Source organism: Lissotriton helveticus, chromosome 6, assembly GCF_964261635.1.
Source record: "Lissotriton helveticus chromosome 6, aLisHel1.1, whole genome shotgun sequence".
NCBI lineage: Eukaryota > Metazoa > Chordata > Amphibia > Caudata > Salamandridae > Lissotriton > Lissotriton helveticus.
This window is the reverse complement of record NC_136067.1, coordinates 1,228,873,553-1,228,899,097: the sequence shown is the minus strand read 5'-3', so window position 1 is coordinate 1,228,899,097 and position 25,545 is coordinate 1,228,873,553. Positions and strand designations below refer to the sequence as shown.

The 25,545-nt window shown below is 39.5% G+C and overlaps 1 protein-coding gene across 1 annotated transcript in view; it reads right to left on the bottom strand.

Moving 5' to 3' along the window:
* Positions 1–25,545, bottom strand: part of TRDN (triadin) — an 865,465-nt gene that overhangs the window by 114,055 nt on the left and 725,865 nt on the right. Inside the window, exon 20 of the mRNA XM_078647890.1 lies at positions 22,903–22,962. Within this exon, the coding sequence (XP_078504016.1) occupies positions 22,903–22,962 (60 nt within the window). The remainder of the gene's footprint in view (positions 1–22,902; positions 22,963–25,545) is intronic.

The following is a 25,545-nucleotide window of genomic DNA, read 5'->3' as shown; positions in this document are numbered from 1 at the left end:
TTGAAGCACACTAAGGGGCATATTATGAACACAGCCAATAAAATTATTGCTGTTTTTATTGGCAGAAAACTGGTGCAAAAGTGGTTTTAGCGGCAGTTTTCTGCCGCAAAAGCGGCTTTAGCGACACATTTCTGACGATAAAAGCTGCAAAACTTTTATTGCCTATGTTGATGATATGGCTCTATGTTACTTACATTTCTTTGCTGTTTCAATTAATCTTTTTCTGTTATTTTTTGTTTTCTGTTTTCTATTTTTTCTCTCTGTTATTCCCCATGTTTTAATCTTATTTTGAACATTCACTCACATTCTCCAAGAAACTCTTCTTTGTTATTGTTCTACTCTCTTTTTTTTTCTTTCACTTCCTTATCTATTTTGTTTTTCACAATTATACCCTCTTCCGTCTTTTCTTCGGTAAATAGATCTATTAAACAGTATCTCTTCTTTACTCCCTATAGCTGTCTTTCTTTTAACATCACTCTCTGTTTACTTTCCTTATACTTACTCTTTTTTTTTTTTGGTTAGCTCCCGGTCCGCGTACCGGGAAGCTAACCGGGAAGCGAACCAAAAGAAATAGAGCTTGCCAGAGTGCTAAACATTCTAGCAATTTTTTTTGAAAGGGGAGGTAGTTCTGAAAAGAACTTTTTTTTTAAATGTTTTTGTTGTTTTATATATTTTTTTTTTTTGAACATTTTTTGTTTTTTTTGTATTTTTTGAACGATTTTATATTTTTTTTGGTTTTTTTGGGGGGGGAAACAACAAAAAACAGGCATTGAAAAGGGCTCAACAGGAGCAAAAAAAAATTACTGGGGGCGGTTAGGGCAATTATGATTGTTGTAAGCTAGGTTTATTGAATTGATACTCATGTTGCCACATGCTATCAACGCACCACAGTGCATACAAGTATGTTTCATGTGGCCAAAATTCTCTTGGATGTTTGGCACAGTTTCCCGTGCCTCTGCTGGTGTCAATGATATTGACGATCTTGACCTGGCCACAGGAGTTGATGTTGGATTTTGTTCCATATCCCGTATTTCCGCCCGGCTGTAATTGAGTGGATGCCTCCTGGTCATGTGCCTATGCATGGTATAGTTCCCATAACTATACTTTTTATCAGTCCCTCTTGATAATTTATCTTTGCAGATGAGGCAGGTGACATACCTCGCATTCACTTTCTTTTGCCCTGGAGGGATTGAATAAAACTGCCAGATGAAACTGGCTTTCCTATGGGAAACCCGGGGCATCTCTTCCAAGAACTGTGGTTCTTCTCTCTCCTCTTCCTCTATTTCTTCTTCTTCCTCCTCTGTGTTGGTCATGACCTGGGGAGGTGGTCCTCTCTTCCCATGAGGAGGTGGAGGTGGTGGTGGGGGTGCACCAGCTGAAGCAACTACTGAAGCCATTTCTCAAGTATTAATAAAGGTCTTCCTCTCACAATGATGAAAGTCAGAGTGAGGAAAGAAGGAGGGGTTTTCATCATTTGGGAAAAACAATAGTTCTCAACCAATGAAAAGTGTTATTTTTAGGTCACCTGACCTAGCCTTACATGATTATGAAACCAAAAGTGAAATGAACCAATGAAAAGTGTTATTAACAAGTCACATGACCTGTTATGCTTACGTTACGCGCTCCGGTCCGCGCCGCGGATCGCTTCCGGGGAGCTGCGTTTCGCGCCTCGGTACGCGCCCCGGGGCACTTCCGGGTGCGCTAACGCGGTACGTCATAAGACGCATTATGCGGCAACGCGATACGTCGCGCTTTCGCGACGCGTCACGATGTTGATTTCTAAAGCGGCAGTTGCGCAAACGGAACGTTTACCGGTTCGCGGACCGGGTCGCGGCATCAATTTAAGCTAACGGAAAGCTTTCCGGTTCGCGGACCGGGAGCGAAACAAAAAAAATATTTAAAAAAAAATTATTAATAAACATATAAAATATATTTTTGGATTTAAAGAAGAATACATTTTACAGCTATAGATATTAGCTTTTAAAAAACCAATGAAATTCACTGAAAAAAACCATAGGTTATAGACCATATATAGTTAGGAATTAGCATTTACAAAACCTTGAAAATTCACTGAAAAAACCATAGGTTATACACCATATATAGTTAGGAATTAGCATTTAAAAAACCTTATTTTACTCACACAAAACCATTGAAATTCCATATATAGTTAGTTGTACTAACTATATATCGCGCACCCGCAATCCACTGCTGATCATGTCACATATTACATCATTCATGACATGGTCAGTGACATCACTGATGACATCACTGATGACATCTCAAATGACATCACTGATGACATCACTGATGACATCTCATTTGACATTACTGATCACATCACTGATGACATCATTCATGTGATAATACGATGAAGCTCTTCAGACTCTAATATAACCTTAGATACACTCAGTGTAAACAGACACTCACAGACTGTCACTCATCCATGGAGTTACTCACACACCTAGTCAGTCATGCAAAGAATCAATCACACCTCCATTTCCTCAACTATACAGTTATACACACCTTACTTATTCAAACATATACTAACACATATTTACTCTCTTATACAATCCCTGATACAAGTTCACAATGATCCATACAGCCACTCACACATTCACTGGCTCTTTTGCACAGTTATTTATATATGTCAACTCTCACATGTACTGTGTTTTACATATGTACTTACTTTGACATGTAGCACTGAGATATCCATTCACTCACCAATACACTGATGCACACAGTCAACCGCCCATACAGCTGTTTCCACATGCACTTTTGAACCCATACATCTAGTGAATCAACTGCTCACACATCTATGCACAGAGTCATACACCTCCCAGCCACCCACACACACACTCAGTCTCCCATACAAATACTTGGGCAACCAATCAATAACCCATATAGTTACTCATATAGCTACTGAACAACACATGCAGCAGTTTTCAGAACAACAGACATAATGATGCACAAATTAAGACAGTTTAGTCACTAACCCATGCACTCAGTGAGACACATTTAATCACTCATTCATACAGTCAGTCATGCACCTACTAAATCCTTCATCCAGACACTTATACATCCACTCATTCTTAAATATGTAAGACATATTTTAACTTTACAGAAAAATACAGTCACTGGATGTTGTCATCAGTGATGTCATTTGAGATGTCATCAGTGATGTCATCAGTGATGTCACTGACCATGTCATGAATGATGTAATATGTGACATGATCAGCAGTGGATTGCGGGTGCGCGATATATAGTTAGTACAACTAACTATATATGGAATTTCAATGGTTTTGTGTGAGTAAAATAAGGTTTTTTAAATGCTAATTCCTAACTATATATGGTGTATAACCTATGGTTTTTTCAGTGAATTTTCAAGGTTTTGTAAATGCTAATTCCTAACTATATATGGTCTATAACCTATGGTTTTTTCAGTGAATATATATATATATATATATATTCACACACGCATATATTTACTGAAAAACCCAAGAGTTAAAGTGATGCCAATGTCAGAAACTGTATTGTATATGTATTACCAACGAGCTCAACCACAGCTACCTTAAGTAAATGATTGAGTGAGTTTTTTGTCTTTACAAAATGTATCCCTTATAGTACTTGTGCTTACTCATTTACTTTGCTGATCAGTAGTGTTAAAACCAGGGCTTCTCTTCTTGAAGAACAGGCCTCACTACTTTTTTAACTCTGTGCCCTGGTAGGAGAGATGTCAAAGACTGATCAGTAGATTTGAAGAATTTGCTATTAAAGGTAATTCGTGTCAACAGTTTATCTTTTGATCCCAGCCAGGCTCTGTTTCAAATGTATTTATTTTGCATTCCTATGTAGAACAGAATAAACAAGGTGATGTAAGTGTACTTTACTGGTAACCAAGCAGTTGAGATAGATCTTCCTTACACTGAACAAGTTGGAATAATGAACACCAAGGGCCTTATTATGACTTTGGCTGTCTTCCTGTAGGAACACTGTGGCGGCAGCCCCAGGAAGAATGCCAAGCTGTTGGCATTGCTGCCCACCAGATAGCACCAGTAATCCAAGGGTGGTGGGGCGGCAGCTGCTGTGTCACTGCAGCGGGAATGTTTGGCTCATAGGAGAGCCTAAAAAGCATACTGCTGACATGACAGCGTCTGTAGCACATCCGTGCATGGTGGTGTATGCACATTGTAGTGCATACCACACAGTGCATGCAGGACCATGTACTTTTGGAGGTGCACATCATGTGCCTCCTACACACACCTCCATGTGCATATTTGCCTTGTGGCCTGTTGGGGGCCCCTTTACATGCCTTTCTGCCAAGCATTTCATGGCAGGGTCCCCGCCATGAAATGCTTGGTGGAGAGTCAGGTCATAATTCACTTGGCAGTTCTGGCATCAGCAATACGGCAATTCCTGCCTGCTTTTCCCAATGCTGCTGGAATCTGGATCCTGGTGCTGGCAGCGGTCTTGTGGTGGTCCCACTGCAACCATTGTAATCAGATGGGTGTTCCAACATGATGTCCTACTGAATAATGCAAGAACGATAAACTTGGAGAAGAAAGTAACATATGCAGAGTAGAATTAGGAAAATGGTATGAGAATAGGTTGGAGTGAGACAGGAAGAAAACATATGAAGCTGACGAATCCCAATTCTAAAAGCTAGGAAGAAGTGTTAGAGAGTGATGAGAGGTGAAGGGGAGAGAAGCAAGTGAGAGTCACTGAGAAAAAAGACATTAAGCGGACAACACATTAAAGTTATGACAGAAAGATGTATAAAGTGAGAGAGATGCGGCTTAGAAAGTAAAAATGACATTTAGATATATGAGAGCATTTTTGCTACATAGTTGAATTGCGAATGTGGATAAGGTTTGAAATCAATATTAACATCACGCTATTAGCATTATTATTATTACTATTATTATTATTATTAATGTTTCTCTATGTGACTTACATTTATCTGATACGGGAGGTTACGAAAATCACCAAAGCCTAAAAAATAAGGTGATTTTTTGGCTCAGAGAAAACAGACCTTTACCTTCGCACATAAATGGCGATATAAAAATGGTAAGAAGAACAAATTGGGTCGGAATTTGCCCTAAAGATATAGAGGGTGACGTAGTAATCGTTACCTTCCAAGATCCAAGAGTCACTACACATATCACAGATTGGTTCTCTGGCTTAAACAGGGGACCAATATCACCAAAACCATTGGCGTACTTTTATCCTGAAGCTTTAATGCCCTCAAAACCACATCAAACCAAAACTTATCTTGACAAATTCCCATTGGAACAGTCCAGAAGACCAACCCATGTTAAATATCCTCCAATGTATGGAGTAAGGGATCAGACATTTTATCCTTACAATGACTATATGCGATTGCCGACACCACAACATAACCTTATGGGATATGCTGAAGCTCCTCCATTTATAACTCCGTCCTGGAACTTTGCCTGTCACAATTATTATGAGCCACTCTATGGTCTTGATGAAGTGGAATGACTCTCTGAAAGCAAAGAAGAAAACCAAGCTAGCAGGAAATCTGTGAGTACAATTGTCGATATCTCAGCCAGCCAAGACTATCCGGGGGACGGGCCTGATAATAATCCTTTAGGTAACAGGGCAAGAAAAAGAGAAAAAAATCAATGATTGGGGTAAAACCAGAAGAGCACCAAGATTAGCATCAAAACCTACTGAAAATATACATGCTATCCAAAAGGGAGATAGGAATAAAACATCTAAATTGCAGATCCTCTCATGGAACCTGGCCGGGCTTGCTTCGAAAACTACATTACCAGACTGGCTAGACGTGGTTAATCATTATTCTATCCTATGCTTCCAGGAAACCTGGGTGATTTCCCCTATTCACCTTCAGGGCTTTCAGACATTTCACTCACCGGCGACTGTGAGTAATCAGGGTAGACATAAAGGGGGACTTTGTACGTATATTAGTGTTGCAGTTGGCCATAGGATTAGAAAAACGTTACTCAAGGAATCATTTCAAATAATTGTAATGGATATCGGCCCATCCCTCCTATTGTTAATTGTTAACTTTTACAATAATATGACCTCAGAACAGCTGGAGAAAGTCGTGGACGATTTACAACAAGCCCTGTTAACATTCAAAGAAATCTCTGGGGGAGAGTGTGCAATAGTGTTTATGGGCGATTTCAATTGTCACATCTGCCCAAACTCAATGAAAGATGCCTGTGATCCTTATGAGAGAAATGAGTTGGATTCTGAAGATCCTACCTTCAGTCATTTCCAACACTCAAAATCAGGGGATCTGCTAAATAGTTTTTTGACTTCGCTCAATTTATATTTCGCAAATGAGTTACTCTACTCCCCAAGATCTTTCAAATCAACCTTTCATGGTAGAGGAATGAACTCTCTCATAGACTTTATACTATGTTCAAAAAACCATGCCCCGTTAATACTTTGCTGGGACACTCTCGACCATCCTCATAGTGATCATTATCCTTTGTCTTTAACAGTCGAACTACCTTCTCCAACCACCACTCAAAATAGCCGAAAGGTAAATTATGAACAACCAATCAAAATGGGGGCTATAAATGGATACTCTGTCAAGTGGGATAAAATCAATCCAAATAACCTCTTGAAAAATCTAGTTAATAAGAGGAGAGAGGAGGTATATATCTGTCTGTCTAATAATGATAACCCCAAGGCTATCTGTAAAGCCTTTATTAAAATACAGGCAACATTAAAAGAATTATTGACGCGACAGTTTAAAACAGGTCCTATTGCTCATAAAGGCTGGTTTGATAGAAAATGTTCCATGGCTCTAAAGTCCTTAAAGAATTTGCTGCGCGCCACACCTAAATCACTCACAGAAATACGCCAGGCCAGAATCCAATACCGTTTAGCCATTAAAAATAGAAAAAAGGCACTCAAAGCGGAAGCATGGCATAACTTGGTGATAACATCTGAAAGCAGGGACATGTCAGCTTTTTGGAAACTTATAAACACCCCTCTGCCGTGGGTAAAAATGCCCGTGAGGAGTTTGGATATGGCAATTAATGGGGAGATGTGGGCGACCCATTTTAAAAAACTATATAGTAAACCCTCATCCTTAAAAAATCCTACAATAGATCTTATTTCTCAATCAACTTTAAGTCCATCCTGGGAGAGTCATTGTAAAATTGTATTTTCGTATGAGGAGGTAGAACTGGCTATTAGGGAAAGTCCTTCTGGGAAGGCACCAAGGCTGGATGCCATCCCAGCGGATGTGTATAAGGCAGAAATAGAATTTTGGGCCCCCCTTCTGACCTCTGTTTTGAACTCTGTAAATACTTTGGATCGTCTTCCATCATGGGCCGAGGCAATAGTAATACCTATTTTCAAAAAAGGAGATAGGCACTCTCCATCGTGCTACAGACCCATATCCCTGCTCGACACCCTAATGAAGATCGTTGGGCGCATCATCTTGAAACAAATAACTAAATGGACGGAAGCTGAGAACATACTATTGAACTTACAATATGGTTTCCGGTCAGGCAGAGGAACAATAGAACAGACCCTCAACTTACACCTGATCATGTCTAAATATGTCGATATCAAGAAGCGAAGCCTGTACATAACGTACATAGATCTAACCTCAGCATTCGATTGCGTCCTTCATGAACAACTATGGGATATTCTAAAACAACTGGGGATAGATCCATCAATCCTCCTTTTTATCAAGGCCCTGTATAGAGATGCCGGAGCCAGAGTTAGATTTGGCCCGAAGGGAGAGTGCTCGCCGCGTTTTGGCATTGGTAGAGGGGTCAGGCAGGGGTGCATCTTAGCTCCCCTGCTTTTCTCGCTTTATATAAATGCCATAGGCGAACATCTTAAAAACATCGAATGTGACTTCCCAAAAGTAGGAGGCCAGTCTATCCCAATTCTGCTATATGCAGATGATGCGGCAATTCTCTCTCAGACAAGAGTGGGCTTACAAAAAGCTGTTACCGCTTTTTCTGCCTTCATGAATGATAGGGGCCTGAAAGTGAATATAGGAAAAACTCATACAATGCTATGTAACAAAAAGTACAAAAAAATCCCATGCCCTGTTTTCATCGAGGGCCAAAGATTGGAGACTGTGGAGGCTTTTACGTACTTGGGCATTTGCCTACATAAAAAAGTTTCATGGCAAACGGCTGTTGATAAGAGGAAACTCGCGTTTATTCGAGCCATTGGCGGGGTTCGAGAATTTGCGGGAAAAATAGGGGGCAGGCCGGTAAAACAACTAATAACTATATACAAAGCAAAATGCGTCTCAACTGCCACTTATGGGGCTGGCCTTTGGGGAATTGACAAAAACATTTCATTGATACAAACAGTGGAAAATCAATTTGTAAGGTACCTTTTGGCCACCACAAAAGCAACCTCTGTGTATATGATGCACATTGAATTGGACCTCCCGTACATATCAGACATAATAAAAACTGAGCCTCTTCTTCTATGGCACAAAATCTGGACCACCCCCGAGACTGCTCTGAATAGAGAAGTGATATTAGACATTTTAAAACTGGAGGGGGCCAAACATGCGAACCAATCTAAATGGTTGGCTTATGTCGAGAACTTTTTTGAGGAAATTGGGCGTCCGGAGTGGTTCTCAGATCCTGTCTTACTGGAAAACATCCCAAGGAAATTCCTAAGAAAGACCCTAATGGCCCACCTGGAAACAATCAGATGGAACAAGCAAAAACAATATAAAAACATCCAGACATACCAAAGGGTGACATCCCATAAGGGTCTACAATTATATCTTTCTACGGATTTCTCATGTTATTCGAGGATGTTACTTACCAGATTTAGACTGGGTTCCTTTTTCCGACTTGTAACATTCCCTACATGTAACGATTGGACTCGGATTCTTTGTCCCTGCCCATGTGACGATACGTCATTACAATCCAATATCCATACCATTCTATTTTGTAGATATTACATGACACTGAGGAAAGCCCTACTGAAACCCCTACTCAAGAGTTGGGGTCTCAGGTCCTGCAAAATTGCTTTTGAGCGTCTACAAGAACTTGAAGATAGAGATGTGATATCCACAATGGAACAGTTTTTAAAACTCTTGATTAAGTTTAGGAGATCTTTAGAATGGTCTGTGTGATATTGATGCAGTTTTCTCATATTGACTTTTGTCCTCTCTTACTTCTGAATTTTAAACTTTTTTTTAACTGTGTAATTGATGATTTTAAATCGAAATTTTATGTCTATTTTTATAATAGTTATAATTATGTATGCTTATATGATATTTCTATTTGAATATCGAATAAAGCTTATTTTGAACCTTTGAACCTTTTGACTTACATTTACATTGATTTCAGCATTAGTATAAAACCTTATTTTTTTAAATTGAACAATGATAGCATTTGTAAATTGGACCCAGGTTGCCCATCTGTTTCTCAGAAGCAAATTAACAGGTTGCTGTTTAGAGTCTGTAGAAATTAACCCAGGAGTAACACAGGACGCTCGGATCCAACACCATTGAATGCACAAATTCAAGGCAAAGCTTGAAAGTTCATTTATTCATGCTTCTGAGTTACAGATTATCTGCTTCATCTGTTTTATAGTTTTAACGGAGCAATGTTCCTAAAGATAAATGTCCTTGTGTATCAGGATGTGTTAGTACAATGCCACTCTGAAGCAGATAGCGACATTGACAAATATCCCACATGAATCCATGATATTCAGCCCATATGGGACTACCCTGAAAAGAGACATATCTGTCTAGTCCCATTTCTAAAAACTGAACATTTTGGCCATTATAGTAGTGCACTGACCCAACACATATTGAACACCAGGCTGAATGTAAAACCACCCAGAGGAAAGTTCAAATAGAGAACATGTTATGTTATTCATTTTATCAAGTATGATTGCTCACTGACAATCAGCTTCATCATGTTAAAATCCCTAAAATGTTAGGAAGCATTGATCCTCTTTGATAACATTTTCACAATAGTGTGGGGTAAAATGACAAAGGCTGATCACATAGATAAGTGAACTAATCATCAGGTTTCATAAACCTCTTGTGGTAGACCATCATTTGTTGAACCCTGGTGTGCTTTTGTAGCGTAGAAGCAGCACCCCTTATCAAACCTCTCATTTCTTGTGGAACACAACAAGAATTCAATGCAAGTAGTGATTAACCAATGTTCTTACTTGTAATTTTATTGGCCAGATAGTCAGTACTTTAGAGGATTTTGTATTGGGTTTTGTGATTCATAGCAGTTACTTTAGGGAATCCAGGGTTTAGGTAGTGTGGACCCATTGGGTGATAAGGTGTTAGTGTGCAAATGGAAAATAGAATCAGGTCAACATCTTCATCGCAGCTCTTTTTTGTGAGAGGCTTTTTATATGCAATTTTCTCACTTCATTATTTTTACCCTCATATGTGATTTTATGGAGTTCCATAATTTCAAATACTGGACTCCGAAAAAATCTCCCTCCATTCTGTAATCATTTGATGGTGCATTGGGTCATTTGGTATGCAGTTAGAATATGGTGGTTTCATATTACTATGTGTTTGGGTAAACTTGCTTAAAGGTAATGTATTTCTTTCAGACATGAGTAAAATCATTGCCCCTTTTGAGATATCCCTTTCATAAAGAACATTTGCAAAACTCTGTCATGCGTATGATAATTCACAGGAACAAGTATCCATAGCGTGCTATGAACAGCCTTCCTCAGGTTTCCATGACAAACTTATTGTAATTCCTTGCGTTCTTCTCAATATGTTCAAATAATTAAATCAAAGAAATATTGCTGCAAATCACAGATACGTGCTCTTCCTGAATACCAGATTAATAATGAGACCTCTAAAGGTTTTGGACCATAAGCTAGGGAAAAATGGCAGAGAAGCTACCTTCATATCCTTCACCTACGATACCAAAAGATGTGAATTTTAAGCATGCCCCTTCAAATGCAGTTCATTAGGAAGAGAAAGATAACTACCTTTATTTAGTTGTAAATGAGCTTTGACAAGTTCCAATCAAACTGACTCCTAAAAGATAAAATGGGTTCCTGGTTCACCTATATTACAGTAGCTCAAGCACCATGATGTCCCTCAGAGGAATGTGTGTGGTACATGTTTGGCAATATCACAAGCACAACACAGTTAGGAGTTCAAAAACCTAAAAATCACAAACAATTTTCTTTAAAATTGGAAAATGAAATGATTATTTTGACTCAAAAATCATTACAATTAGATGTAAATGATGATGAGCTATTAAATAGAACAAAAGTAAATTCCATTAAACATAATTGGAAGTAAAAATCCTAGTTCAGTCTATGCTGTGGGGTAGACACATGTCTAGGCATTCTACTAGGTCAAACCTGGATGAAGAATTGTCCAATAATAATTTGTGGTTTGTCCCAGTCCACAATTTCACATTCATATCTAAACAAAAACTTGAAGGTACAGCATTTTCAGTCAATGAATCATAGCCAAAAGGGTCTCCACTCAGGAAGACAAATCTGTGGAGTGGTCCTGCTGAAGAATCTAACTTCATGGTAAAAAGGTCATAGCGAGAACACATTTTTAGATGCTGCTGCTATGGTTTCATCTTCTTCCTTTTAATAACTTTGGGGCATATTATCAAGGACCAGTGATAAAATTATCGCCGTTTTATCGGCAGGAAACTGCCGATAAAACGGCGATAATGGGCTTGATAATACGCCCTTGTTAATTCCCATAGAAGCCCAGGTTAACACTATAACATGGGCTTCTATGGGAATTAACTAGGGCGTATTATCAAGCCCATTATCGCCGTTTTATCGGCAGTTCCCTGCCGATAAAACGGCGATAATTTTATCACTGGTCCTTGATAATATGCCCCTTTATGTGATGTGCTCTGCAACATCCTCTCCACATTACTTTCAATGCTTCCCAAACCATTCTATGTTTAGACTCCTACCTCGTCAGTTCAAAATGTTAAGATATGGCCTCTTTCAGGGACTGTAGATACTTCTCCTTGAGAATTGAGACATCAAGTTGGCAACTTAACGTCCTCTTCTATGGTGTGCCTATTCATGCTACAACTTCCAAAATAGCATAGTATCTAAGAGGCCAGTAGTAAAAAATGTAAATCTAAAAGACGTTCAAAAATAGTTCTTACCTTAGCATGAAACCTATTCAGAAATTGTTCCAGGGATAGGAATACATATAAAATACCTATAGCATGTAGGGTCGTTCATTTTGCACTTTTCCATTACCTATTGGCCATTGACGTCTCTGTGTTTATGCTTCAAGTGAAATAGACCCATTATAGTTATCAAATTCATGAATCTCGATATTGTTCAATGAAATGAGCATATTTTGTTTTAAAAACAACATTTCACCTATTGGGTCTGTAAATTGAAATATCAAATTATTTCAGTTTTGTTTATGCAAAGTTGTCAATATTATATTCCTTTTAAATTACTGATGGAGAACATTAACACTTTGACTGAAAATATTGTGTGTTATATAACAACATCTGTGCTTTAACCATGATTAGCAAGGCAGATTTGTGTTGCTTTCCCTTTCAGCAAATCAATTGTCTTCTCCTGTTTCCCCTTCATCCAAGTTCCCCCATCCTCTCCCCCAAACTCAAAGTTGATATTGGTATCAAAACGTTATCGGTGAGGCATAGCAAAGGATATTTTAATATGCTAGAGAAGTTCATTTCTATTATGCTACAACCACAGACTTGGTCAATACTAACAATCTTAGTCCCCGGACACTTCCCTCTATTTAATTTCTTATCAGTGCCGGCTCCTCCACTAAGATGGAGGAGCGTTGCTCCACTGCTCTGTGAGCACTGCAAAAATGTTTTAAAAATAATAAAACATTATGTTATTATCATTCTATTTTTCAGTGCAGACTCGGAGCCAGGTAACGGTGAGGTGGGGCTGGGCTGGGCTGGGCTGGCCAAGGCAGCAGGAGAAGTGATTAACACTCCCTAAGTGTGCATGATGGTTTGGCCGAAACTCTTGGGCCGGCCAAACCGTCATGCGCACAAGGCATGCTCTCCACCTGGCTGTGTTGCACAGCCAGGTGGAGAACTGGCCCAGGCTCCCCTGCAGTGACCAAACAGCAGCGTTGTGATTGGCTAGGAGAGTCTGGGAGCCTGGGTGCTTCCATTCTGTGCTGACAATATCGAAAGAAGAAGACAGAGGAGAAGCAGCGGCGGCGTTCTCAGGTAAGTTTATTTCCTTTTTTCTTCACCGCCACCCCCATTCCAAGGCAGCCACCACTGTTCCTTATACAAGAATATTGATCTCGTAAGCTGACTCTAGAAAATGCCCTACACTACGCTCATCCATTCTGCTTTATGGCAATTTTGTCCTTTCTACGCCTTCATTTTCCATCCCTTTCAGACCAGTTAATATTACTTATTGGCCATTTCAGGAGTTTACTAAATAGGAAAAAAGCTTTTTTGCTCTTGGGGCTACTGTGATTTTGTGAGTTCAAAATGGCTTTGTCTAGCCAGCTTCTCATGTTTTTGCAGAGACTGAGATGGATAATCGGAAAATGATTCTCCTAGAATGGAGTGAAATGATGAATTTGTAATAATTTTTTGAATTTTATATAAAATGTCGTGTTTATGTGATTTAAAGACCAATGGTCTAAATAAACTTTACTTTTGATTTTTTTGACATATCCCACCAGGTTTGACCTGGTGCATTTGTCCCTGGTATCACATCCATCAATACTGCATTCAGTAACATTGAATGTGAAAATACTACAGAACTTACAATTCAAACTTGGTAGGAAACATCCTGTTTCTTCCCAAATCATAATTAAGCGATAATTTGCAGTTAGGTTATAAGAGCATGCTCAACAAGTTCCAAATTCTTTAGATTTTTCCTGTTTTAATTTGCCAAACCATGAGTAAGTACTTACCAGCGGTCAATAAAACTGAGAACAGTATTCAAGCGTTTAAGAGGCAGGCAGAATGGGAAATACTTCTGTTCTTATGTGTACACATGAAAATTGTTGATATTAAAATGGTTGACGAAATACCATTACCTGGAACTAGTAGATGGCCTTGTGGCTTGTAGGTCGGCAAAAGGTCTGCTTACCATTGAGGCTCTTCCTCCTCTCAGCCCATCCTTGCTATATTAACTACTGCAGCTCAAATCTAAAAGTGTCACAGCCTTTCCGATATCAAATATATGTAATGATATATTTACAGTGTGGCAAAACATATGGTACCAATGGGACTACCACCACACCTAAGTAAGGAGTCTGCTTCTGAAGACTATAGCATGGGGAAGTGTTCTTGACATCTATATATTATTAGCCCCATTATTTCATCCATGAAGATTTCAGCACTTACCTTTCTATCACCCATGTTCTCTTTCTTGTAAGAATAATTGAGAGTGCAGTTACAATGCAGCTACAGACCCATGTAGATCACCATAACCTTCTGTTGTCCTCTGAGTCGTAAGTTAGGCCCCCACAGAAATAGCTGCCATCCAAGTGCTTGATAATGCTCAGCAATTGTGCCAACATGGTTCACATTATACTAAGTTGGTAATAACTATTGATTTTCAAAAGGATACACCGTTCCACCTGTCACTTTTTAAAGGCCAAGGGTGCCATTTTCTTGTCGATAATCTCAAACTAATACATGGAAACACTGGGGTTCAATTAGGCATTAGGAAAGCTCATGTCCCTGAATACCTTATTGAGAGTCAGCTGTTTCTATAAGTACCTACAGTCTATTCTATCCACTGCCTGAGATCGTTGCTCAAAAACAAACATAGATATGTATGATATTATGTTCTAACTCCACAAAATCAAATTCAAACTGTGAAACTCTAATTGACTGAGTACTTTCAACCCCAGCCTGTTCCAGGAAGATGGGATTTGCCCTCCTCACATGCCTTTCTGAATCCTACCAGACCCCTTTCAAAGCTGTACTGACTTCAGCACATCACCTGATACATGGGCAATGAAATACCTACACATCACCCAAACAATAGGGAAGAGATCATACATGACGCCCCTTATTACTTACAAATCTGTTTGAAATCATTAAAAACCAGAGAACTTGCATTAGTGATCCCACACCGTCAGACATAAAAACACTACTGACTTGGAAACAGTTGTCTCCTTCTTTACTGAGTTAACCATTCTAATTACCACAGATATTCAAAACGCTACAAAAAATCTACCATCTGTCTCCTCTTTACTCACCACTTTTCTCAACATGGGCGAAGACTCATTAAACCTTCCCCGCATACCCAAAAACAACACCGCCTGCAGTTCCTTTAAAATATTGGAGGAAAATTATATTTTAAAACTTCTGACTTCTCTGAAATACTCCAGCCATTTCAACGACCCCCTTCCTGCCAAACTCTGCAATTATTTCATTTACCTCCTATTCCCTTTATTTATGACAATCATCAATACCTCAATCACCCAAGGCTCAATCCCCAACTACCTCAAAAGTGGACAGGTCACTCCTTTTCTAAAAAACTCAACTCTGACCAGTCAACCCTAACAACTACTGCCCTATCTATACCATCTCTAGCTAAACGGTCAGAAGAATGTGTGCGCTTTAGCTCCCTAATTGTATCAAGCAATTCAAACTCCTCAACCAATATATCAATCTGGTTTCCAACTGGGTCATAGCACTGAAACTGCCTGGTCCGTATTGCTGATGATGCCCTATGCTCAGTCAACCAGAATGAATCCAGCCTATTAATCCTACTTGACCTGTCAGTGGTGTTCAACATGGTCAATCACGATACCCTGTGTAAACTTTTAGAACATAGAATGGGTCTCTCCGATACTGTGCTAAAATGGTTCTCCTTGTTTTTTCACAACAGAACTCAGCAACTATGTTCTCTCTGATCAGACGCAGGTGTTGCTGGGTGTACCACAAGGTTTTACCTTCTCCCCAACATTTTGAATCCATACATGGAGCCCCCTGCTGAAATCCTTAAACTGACACACATCTCCTAGCCCTTGTATGTGCATGACACCCAGTTATACATGAAAATCTACTCCCCAAATGACATCAATACCCTGAACAACATCATGACTAAAACACAACATTGGATGACCTTCAACCACCTCAAACTCAATGCCTCAAAACAGAATCTCACCTGATCTCTACGCCCGCAATCACCAACAGTATTAAATACTGGCTCTCATATCTCACTGCCTTGAATTGCAGCCCATACCTCTTTGAAAAGGCAAAATCAATAGGTATTAGCCTGGAAAATACCCTCTCCATGACAAAGCATATCAGTGCTTCTACCAGAGGAGCCAATCTGAAACTTCATGCTCTAAGGAAACTTAAACCATACCTCTCCTTGGTAGACCTTTAATTAGTGGTTCAAACTCTGGTACTATCAAAAGACTATAGCAGTGCTACACTTATGAGCCTCCCGAAAATCAGGCTTGCACCGCTTAAGGCCACTATGAATGCTGCAACCAGGCTCAACATTGGATAAAAAAAGTGATCATATCATCCTGGACCGCCAATCCCTGAATTGGCTACACTATGAGGCTAGGATCCACTTCAGAAGTGGCTGATCCACAAAGCACTGCACCACAATACCCTCTCTTACCTGGCCCAGAAACTGACCCTAGCAGGTGTAAAAAAGCCTTCAAGAAGTACAGGTTTGCTACTACTTAAAACACAAAAATGAATCAAAAAGAAAACCTACAACCGATCCCTCTCAGGAATCAGCCCAAAAATCCAGAACTTTCTCATTCCGGATATCATGTGCAACCCTTTCACTTCCATCCTCAGAAAAAAAGTAAAAACTCTACTTGTAAACAAATTCCTTTATCACTGGGAAAATTCCTCCCTTTCCTCATGAACAACTCTTTCCTGCTTGGACATTGTTATTTCTGCCATTCCTTTGCAAACACTTCCATGCGTTTCTCTTCCAATCTATACACTGGTCTTTCTTCAATGAGGACTCTATCCATGCCTCTAGGTCTCTAATGTTTGCATTTCACCTTTATTTATGTACCTGACAGTGTACGTTGATCTATTGACCAGAGTTTTTGTAACATAGCTTCTATTGTTATCCTTGTAAAGCGCTCTTTAATCCGAAAGGGTCTTGTCGCGCTATATAAAACTCTATAATACAAGAATAAATAAATACACTTGTCATTTTCCCAACTGGATGTATGTCTTTCCAGGCATCAGCTCGTTCTCTAATCGCTATCTATAAACATATACATTCTTTTTCCTGTATGTAGATGTTAAAATTCTGATTATCTCTCCAGCATTAGAAACATTATGTTTGGTGACACGATTAAACTCCTCATCCATAATTGTTCATCCAAAAAGAAAACTTGCATATTCTGAAAATTAAAATATCTCTGTTCGGTAGTAGAGGAATAAAAGGTGACTAATTGAAGTGAGAAAAAACCCTGGATGGCTTGGAGGGTGAAGAGTCTAATCATTAGTGTTGCTATGTTGCATAGACAGTGCTTGAGGCTCCATACATTTTACAAGTCCTTTTCTCTCTCCTTTCATGCTCAATTAATGAAAAATCCTAAACAACAGAGAGAACATGCTCTGCTTACTCATTTCCCAAACTAACAGAGCTCATGTAGGTATCACAGGAAGCCCACAACCATTAACCTGACAATTTTTGGTGTTAAAGTGTCTTAACATGTTTTTGAGATATGAAAACAAAATTGCTTCCTCGAATTTTCACCCATATAACAAATGGCCTTTAACCTTCATATGTGAGCATTTGCCCTCTAATTTGACCACAATGAAGGTACAATGAGTTCCAGAATACTACTCAAGGAGCACCATGGTTTTCTTCCTAATTGAGATCCCATTTCAGAGGTTGCCCCAAAAATCTAAATCTGGTATTTGTAAAGCACAAACTACTCATCCCTAAGGCCCTCAAGGGGCTGGTGGCCGACAGGGAGATTAGGTGAGCTATTGCCCAGAGTCACATGGTGGTGAGCTGAGCTGGTGCCAGTGATTGAATCGTGAACCTTGTGTTCTAGAGTCAGCTACCCTGGCCGCTGCGCCACACCTCTCCCACCAATCAACACTGGATCCTCTGCACTCACAGCCATGTGAGCTTCTTACCATATGCAATAACCTGATGAACAAATAGCTCATAAATTAAGGGAAATTAAACATCTCTGTGGGTACTCTTTTGATCCCTGTAACTGTCAATGATGCCTAAAGGAGGACAATCAAACCAAATTGGAATACAAAACTTAAACATCCACAAACAGAACTATGGCATATTGCTGTAACCCGCACCTAATACAAGCCCAAAAATTGATGCATCTGTTTTACACTCTGTTACACAGATAGCATTAAAGACATAACCTTTACAATAAAATATTTAAAAGAAAACAGTTCTTCACTCAAAAAGTCAAGACTGAAAAGTGTTCTTGCTCCTTGTAGGTAAAGTAATATAATGGGAGCTATATAAGCTTTACTGCAAAAATATATGAAATATGCATGTTCTGAGCTTTCTTCTCCTGGTAAAGATGCCCTGATGCACAATAAATTGCTTTTTGTCCCTTATAAATGGTTGATTAAATGTGCTTTATTATGCTGATTAACTATGAATGATGATTTATTCTTTGGCAGTGTTGACAAATATGAGCTTTTTCTATGTCCATTTCAAATATTGCTCTCTGACACCTTTTCCTATAAAGACCACAAATGCCTTTTCAACTTCCTTTAGTGGTGAATAATCAACAACTGATCATGTTTGTGCCTCTGGCTGCTATAACACATTATAATTTAAGCCCCCTGCCCCTTTGGTGCAATATGGCATATGCAATTATTTAAAACACATGAGGCTAGATATAATAAATAGTAAATTTGCGAATTCCTTATTGCAAACTTTTGTGATTAGCAATTAGGAAATCGCAAACAGCTATGTAGAACAGTGTCTCAAAGTGTCTGAGGTCCCGATGGGTCGCAAATGGACCTGCCTCATCAATATTCATTTGGCAGGTCATAATTTGCAATCCATTCAGAATGGCTACAATCACTGGGATGGTGGCCTGCTGGGGTCAGCAAACCACCACGTCTGTGAATGCTTTTTAAATAAAGAAATATTGTTTCTGTAATGCAGCCCATTTTCCTTAAAGGAAAACGGGCTTCATTACAATAATAAAAGTTTTATTTTTATTTTTTACGAGTAGGTAGTGGTCCACCATCTTGGAAACGGGACCTATGGACCTCCGGTTGGAGGTCCGGACTGCCAAATTATGATGCAACTGCACTTGGTGCGGCTGCATACTCACATTTGCCTATGGGAGCATGTGTTATGGCTGTAAACGGCCATACATAAGCTCCTACAGGGAAATGGGAGCTGGTGTCCATTCTTGCATCACGTGGCAGGCACCTCACGGTGCTGCCACATAGTGCAAGCATCAACAAGGACCCCCAACTGGAGCCCTCCGAACATGCTTTCCGACAGGCTTTCCATGTCGGAAAGCCCGGCATGGAACACCTGTCCGTAACCGTGCATCGTAATCTGGACAATGGAAACACCGTCCATTTGGATTACGGGCCGGTTTCCGACTGGCCAATCGGTTCCTTGAGCCCGTCAGAATCCAGACGGAATGACCGGCCAGTTTCACTTCCGACCTCCTAAATTGTAATAAGGTGGTTGGAAGTGAAACCAACAATCTTGGCTGGAGAGCCTCCAACCTAAGGTCGGAAGAGTTCCGACTGAGATCATAATCAGCCCCTATGTTTCTTTAGAGGAATGAATGGTTTTCAGGAAGCTAAGAACCTTTAGTAACTGAGTGTATGATGAACCTAAAGAAGTGAATAAGGACAGTTACTGCTTTTATGAGTAGGATGGGATGTCCTTTTGTAAAGCTCTCTGGTATATGAGATTGCTACAGTATGAACTTTGAATGAGGTCCAATTGGATAAGTTTCTTAATGGAAACCGATTGAGAAGCTGTGCTTTGGATGCTCATTTCTGTGGGTGAGCTAGTACTATAGAACCTGTCAACAAGGGATCCATGTCTAAAGTAGTTCATGTGTAGGTCTTGTTAAATAATAATAAAGTGTGCAACTTCTTTTTTCGGTCTCCTGCTTTTATTATTGCCAATTGTGTATTGAGTCTTTATGTGGGCCTTGCTTCGAACAGATGTCTTTTTTAGTAGAATGAGGTCTGCTATAGATTAATACATGAGAATACCATCCCCTTGGTATTATCTCTTCTGCTTTTATTCCTTTTTTTGATATAACATGGAGTGAATAGTTCGATTTAGATTGTTTTCTGTATGCGTAAAGCGTGAAGATGACTGTTATAACACAACAGTTCCTGTCTGCTCAAGAAAGTGGTTGACGTCTGTGGAAGTTTTTTACGTGTTAATCAAAACTGTGCATCATTAACAATGTGCTATAGAAGGCATCTACACTCGAATTTGCATCTTTTAATATGACCGGTTAAGATATATTTTCGTGGCTAATGCTATCTGGGACTCACCACCATCTTGTTCAGAGTAGATGTCACATTCACTGTTTATTATTTCTGCTGCAAGTATTCAAACAAGTACACTTTGGTTATTTCTGAATGGCACTTTTCTCGAAGAAGACTCTCTAGCATGTGCTCAGTAATATAACATTTCCTCAGGTTCTTCAACTTGCATGCAGTATGGCATTCATTTACAATAGTTAGCTGTTGTTTTTGTAACTAATTTGTTCTTCCACCTCTGGATGACATTAGGTCAGACGAGGCTAAATCAATATTCATGTAGTGGGATAATGCTTATATGGTGAGGACTAAAAGAGATGAGATATGGAAGCCATGAAGGACCAATATTCCCCTAGACCAATTCATACCAACAACCAATGAACATATGATAGGCACACAATTTTAGCGTTTCTATCCAATAATACCACCTGCTCCAGCACTCTGGGATAATCCTCCAGATCTTGACAATACTTCAACCTCCTTCAATAGAGTAACTGACTCAGTTGGACCCTCTATATTATTATGTTAAGGCCCAGAACTCTTCTTAGAGGTATTAGTGGGGTATTATTCGGGATATTGGTTAGAGCTCTTAAAAAGTTATTCTCCGCTACTCCCAATCTAGTTTTTTCTTTTCATTTTTTAAGAGTAGGCACTGATCTGTGAGACAACTGCCGGCTCTTAAAAAATGTTTCTACAAACATTCATAAAGGGGAAGGTAAAACAAATAATTTACAACTGCATTTTGGCCGCAAAACATTCTTACATATCACTGCAATTCGGTATTAGGAGGAGATGCCCTACATCTGCCTATTCGAAATATTGAATCAGAAAGCCAATTTGTGATTTGGCAATAGGTTACAGAATCTCAAATAGGGATTGGTGCATTTCAAAAAGCCTTTTTCGTTTGCAAATGGGCCATTCGCAGAATTGGCCTATTTGCGGGCCCAAACATGCATTGTACAGGTGGTCCTTTTTCTATTTTAGATTTTGCATACTATTCTATATTAGTGAGAGACTACTTGACAAATTATTTTTATGCATTTAACTGACACTTGCTGTATCAGCATTTTAATAATCCTATATTGTACCTTTTACATTTTTGTAATAAATCCTAATACATTTCGCATTCCACCATAGAATTAGCTTATTAAGTTAGTTCTTTCTTATGTGACTGTACACTTGTTGCGCTGGTTTGCACCTTATATTGGGACACACTGCCTCATGAAAGTTAAAACTCTCTGCAATCCAACTACCCATGGGCGTGCTTTAGATATGTAGGATTTTAGGGGTACGAAGCATGCCCACAGGTCAAATTCAGATTTGGTTGCATTTGTTTGTGTGTAAGTTCTTGGAGGAATGTTGACAGCAAGGAACATTTTTAGAGATCTTGAGTTAAGCTTTGAGGATTTCAGTTGGCTCAAGTAGGCGTTTTTTCTATAGTAAAAAATGAGGACTCAGTTAACAACTCCAACTTCTTTCAGTCCTGTGATTAAGCTAAATTTGCAGATATAAGGGTGTGGAAGATCTCTTTCACACATTGATTCAGCAGTGGCATATGAGGATAAACAAAGAAGAAAAGAAAATCTGCTAGAAAAAAAGGGTTTCCTGTAGTCAGCTGTACCTTGCACTCCGTGGTTCACCAACCCCATATTTGTAGCCAATCGCAGAGGGTCGCAAATAGTGACCTTCCTAATATTAATTAGGCAAGTTTTTGTACGACTTCTTGCAACTGGATATTTTCCACATAGTTCCATCGGTTGTATCACAAAATCAGAGAAAGATCACAAAAGGTTCGTGCACAATTTATATCCACTTTTGGAGACCTGTTGTTGCATCCACCACTAGAGTTCAAGATCCTCACGTGGAAATCAAAGCAGTTGATGCAGTTACACTGATTTCCACATGTTAATACTCAGTGCAGTTAAATTAGGTTGCTATATCAGCCAATAATGGGTTCAGTTTTACCACTCGTTTTTTACTGGGTTATCCCTGTTGAGGGCCTTAGGGGCCATCTCTCTGATATTGACACAATTTCTTATTTTTTTTTCAAAAAGGAATCCGAAAAATTGTTTATCTAGAGATGAAGCAACAAGTACAAACTGGAAGTAAAAAAATACCATAAAGGGTCAGAGTGCAGCGTGCAAAACTGTTTTTAGTGCAAGGGAGGAAAGAGTACAATTAATTGTTATTAAACACTTTCGCAGGCAAACTTAAGCCAAGATTTCCTGTATCTTGAGGTAACTTAAACAACCATTCTTGGTATATCAGCTGCAGAGGAGCAAAATCCAAAAGCGCTACTTGTATAGCTATTAGTGCTATGGTATGCTTTGCTTACACAGCAAGGAAATATACACTGCTATTTTGATTTTTAGATCTAAACAGCGTTTTAGCGGAGCGATGAAGCAGGCTGTCTTAGAAAAGCAGGTTCTGTTAGCTCAGAATACAATTATTTTGGAAATACCTGAGTCAAAAGTCCCATGTGTATACATGTCAACCACATAGCGACAGAACTGAAATTGATCTAATGGATCGGAAAGAAAAGAGAGCAAAGAAGAAATTATGGAAAATGCAGACATACCCTTTACAAAAGCAAAGACGCTCACTCGCTGTGTGTTTCATAGATCTTAATGAGCTTCACTTTTACTCTAGCATACTTAATATGCAAACGTATTTTAAAAACATAGGTACAAGTCCCTTACTCTACAAATGTGCAAGTCTTTAGAGAACAAAGGATTGGGACCTCTACATGCCTCCGTTAGAAACAAAACGTTTACCAAATACCGATATAGTAGCATCTGTGGGATACTTTTTCTTTTTATTCATATAGATAAATATGAAATGGAGTCATGTGTTCAAAAAAGATATAACATTTTAAAGAAAGTATGATCGATTTATAATGTTTTTTAAACAAACATACATGTTAAATAAAACGGAATTAAAGACGTTTCAGTGTTTGTAGAGTTCTGAAAACATGTTCCTTTCAGACTTCTGGTATTAATTTGCAACTGCCCATCTTGACAGCGATGTTACTATAATATTGTTTCATTTTTTTTAGATTTAGTGCCTGATGTATTACCATTTTTAATAGTCGTAAATGGGGAATCGGCCCATTTTCGACCGCAAAATAGGTCTGGCCTATGTACAAACCCTTACCCTTTGTGACTGGCATTCAAAATATTTTTTAAGAGCTACTCTTAAAAAAATGAAACAGTTATATTTAATTTTTCTTTTTTTAAATGCATCCCGTTTTCCTTGAAGGAAAACAGACTGCACTGCATTTACAATTTTTTTTTATTTTTATTTAAAAGCAGTCACAGACATGGTGGTCTGCTGACCCCAGCAGGCACCATCCCTGGGAGTGCTATCCATTCCTAATGGGGTTGCAAATTGCACTGCCTCATGAATATTAATGACGCAGTGTCTGAGACACTCCTACTGGCTGTGGGAACACCAAAAGCACCATGTGCAAAGCCCATGAAAATAGATGTGCGACAATTGGGGCACGTCTTTTGAAAATCACATACCACCCAATGGTAGAGGGAGGGTGTGGCAAACAAGGAGGTCAAAAGCGGGTACAGGCCCCTTTGACCACAAAGGACCATCGCCTTAGAACCCACCCACCCACACCAAAAAAATGGGGTCTTCGCAGCAGTAAGGATGGTGGAGAATGGCCAAGTGGAGGCAGCAGAGAAAGATTCCCAGAGGAAAGAGTAAGCTAGGTGGAAGAGCTGCTCAAACAATGTCCTTGGGGTGGCTCACAGCAGGGACACGGGGGAGCAGGTGACAACACACGACAGCCAGAATAGAAGAGCTGCTCAGGCATTGTCCTTGGGATGCAACACAGCAAGGGGCATGAGGAGCAGGCAAGTGGTCAGCAAAGGTCCAGGGAAGAGGAACAGCACTTGCAGCCCAGGCTGGGTCTGATGACCGCCCACGATGTCGGTAGCAAGGGAAGCATAGAACCCACAGAACCTGAGACAACCGCAAAAGGGGCCATTGCACAGTGCCAGTACTGTCAGCCAGAAATAGAGGTAAAACCATTGGGACAATGGTTTGATTGATAAGTGTGATATGTAATAAATAATCATGTGTCTCAAATGACTAACCAGTAAGTTGTGAAATATATGATCCATGTTTTGAAAATAAACTGTGGCCTTTATGCACCATGAACTGTTTACCCCTGAACGATTTGAGAGGGGGGATGATGCACTGTATGGCCAAGAAGAAAGGGGTGAAATTACAAGCCTGGGAGGGCTTATTGATATCAAAGGGCCCATTAGCTCCCAAGCTGTGGCCTTCACAGGGATTCCAGTTGTAACCCTGAGAAATCCCAGAGAAGGTAGGAATTACCAGAAAATGAGTAATTCTGCATCTGATTCCCCGGGTAATTGCTTGTTTGCCCTCAATGTCCCCACCAGAGATTTTGGCTTCTTAAAGCATATGAAGTTGCCGGCTGGACTATGACAGGTCTGTGGTATTTTCATGCACATTGCAATTCCTGATGGAGCTGGTAACTCTGCCTCAGATTCCATCAGGATTTCCAGAGCTCTCTTAAAGAAGTCCATACATGGGGGCTCTTCTAGATTTCTGGTTTTCCCATTGAATTGGTCTTCATAGCAGAATAAGTCGAGGCCATACCAAACAACCCATGTACATTCATCCTGAAATGGGTAAACATATTTGGACCACATGTATGTATAAACATCTTGCAGTCAATAGTTTCACTTAGGCTCAAAAAGGAATTTTATTAGACTATATTAGGAGATTGTATATGGCAAATGCAATCATGTTAAATTAGGAGAAGAACTGTGGCAAACTAAGTCAAAGAGAAGGACCACATTGAAAGCTCTTGGATTGGAGTATTTTATTTCAATATACACCTTGTTTTGTCAGTGCTGAATGCCTTCCCTGGTTTTGGTCAAGCATCAGGCACTCCTCATGAATATTCCTTACACAGGCCATTGTAGTATGAATCGCTGGCTTCGATGTCAATTATTATTACTTGCATTGCGGCAATATTACAAGGACTGTATTGTGCGATATAGGTGATCAACTGCAGTCCTGGATGGTTGTACTACTGAATATTGACGCCAACAATGTCAGT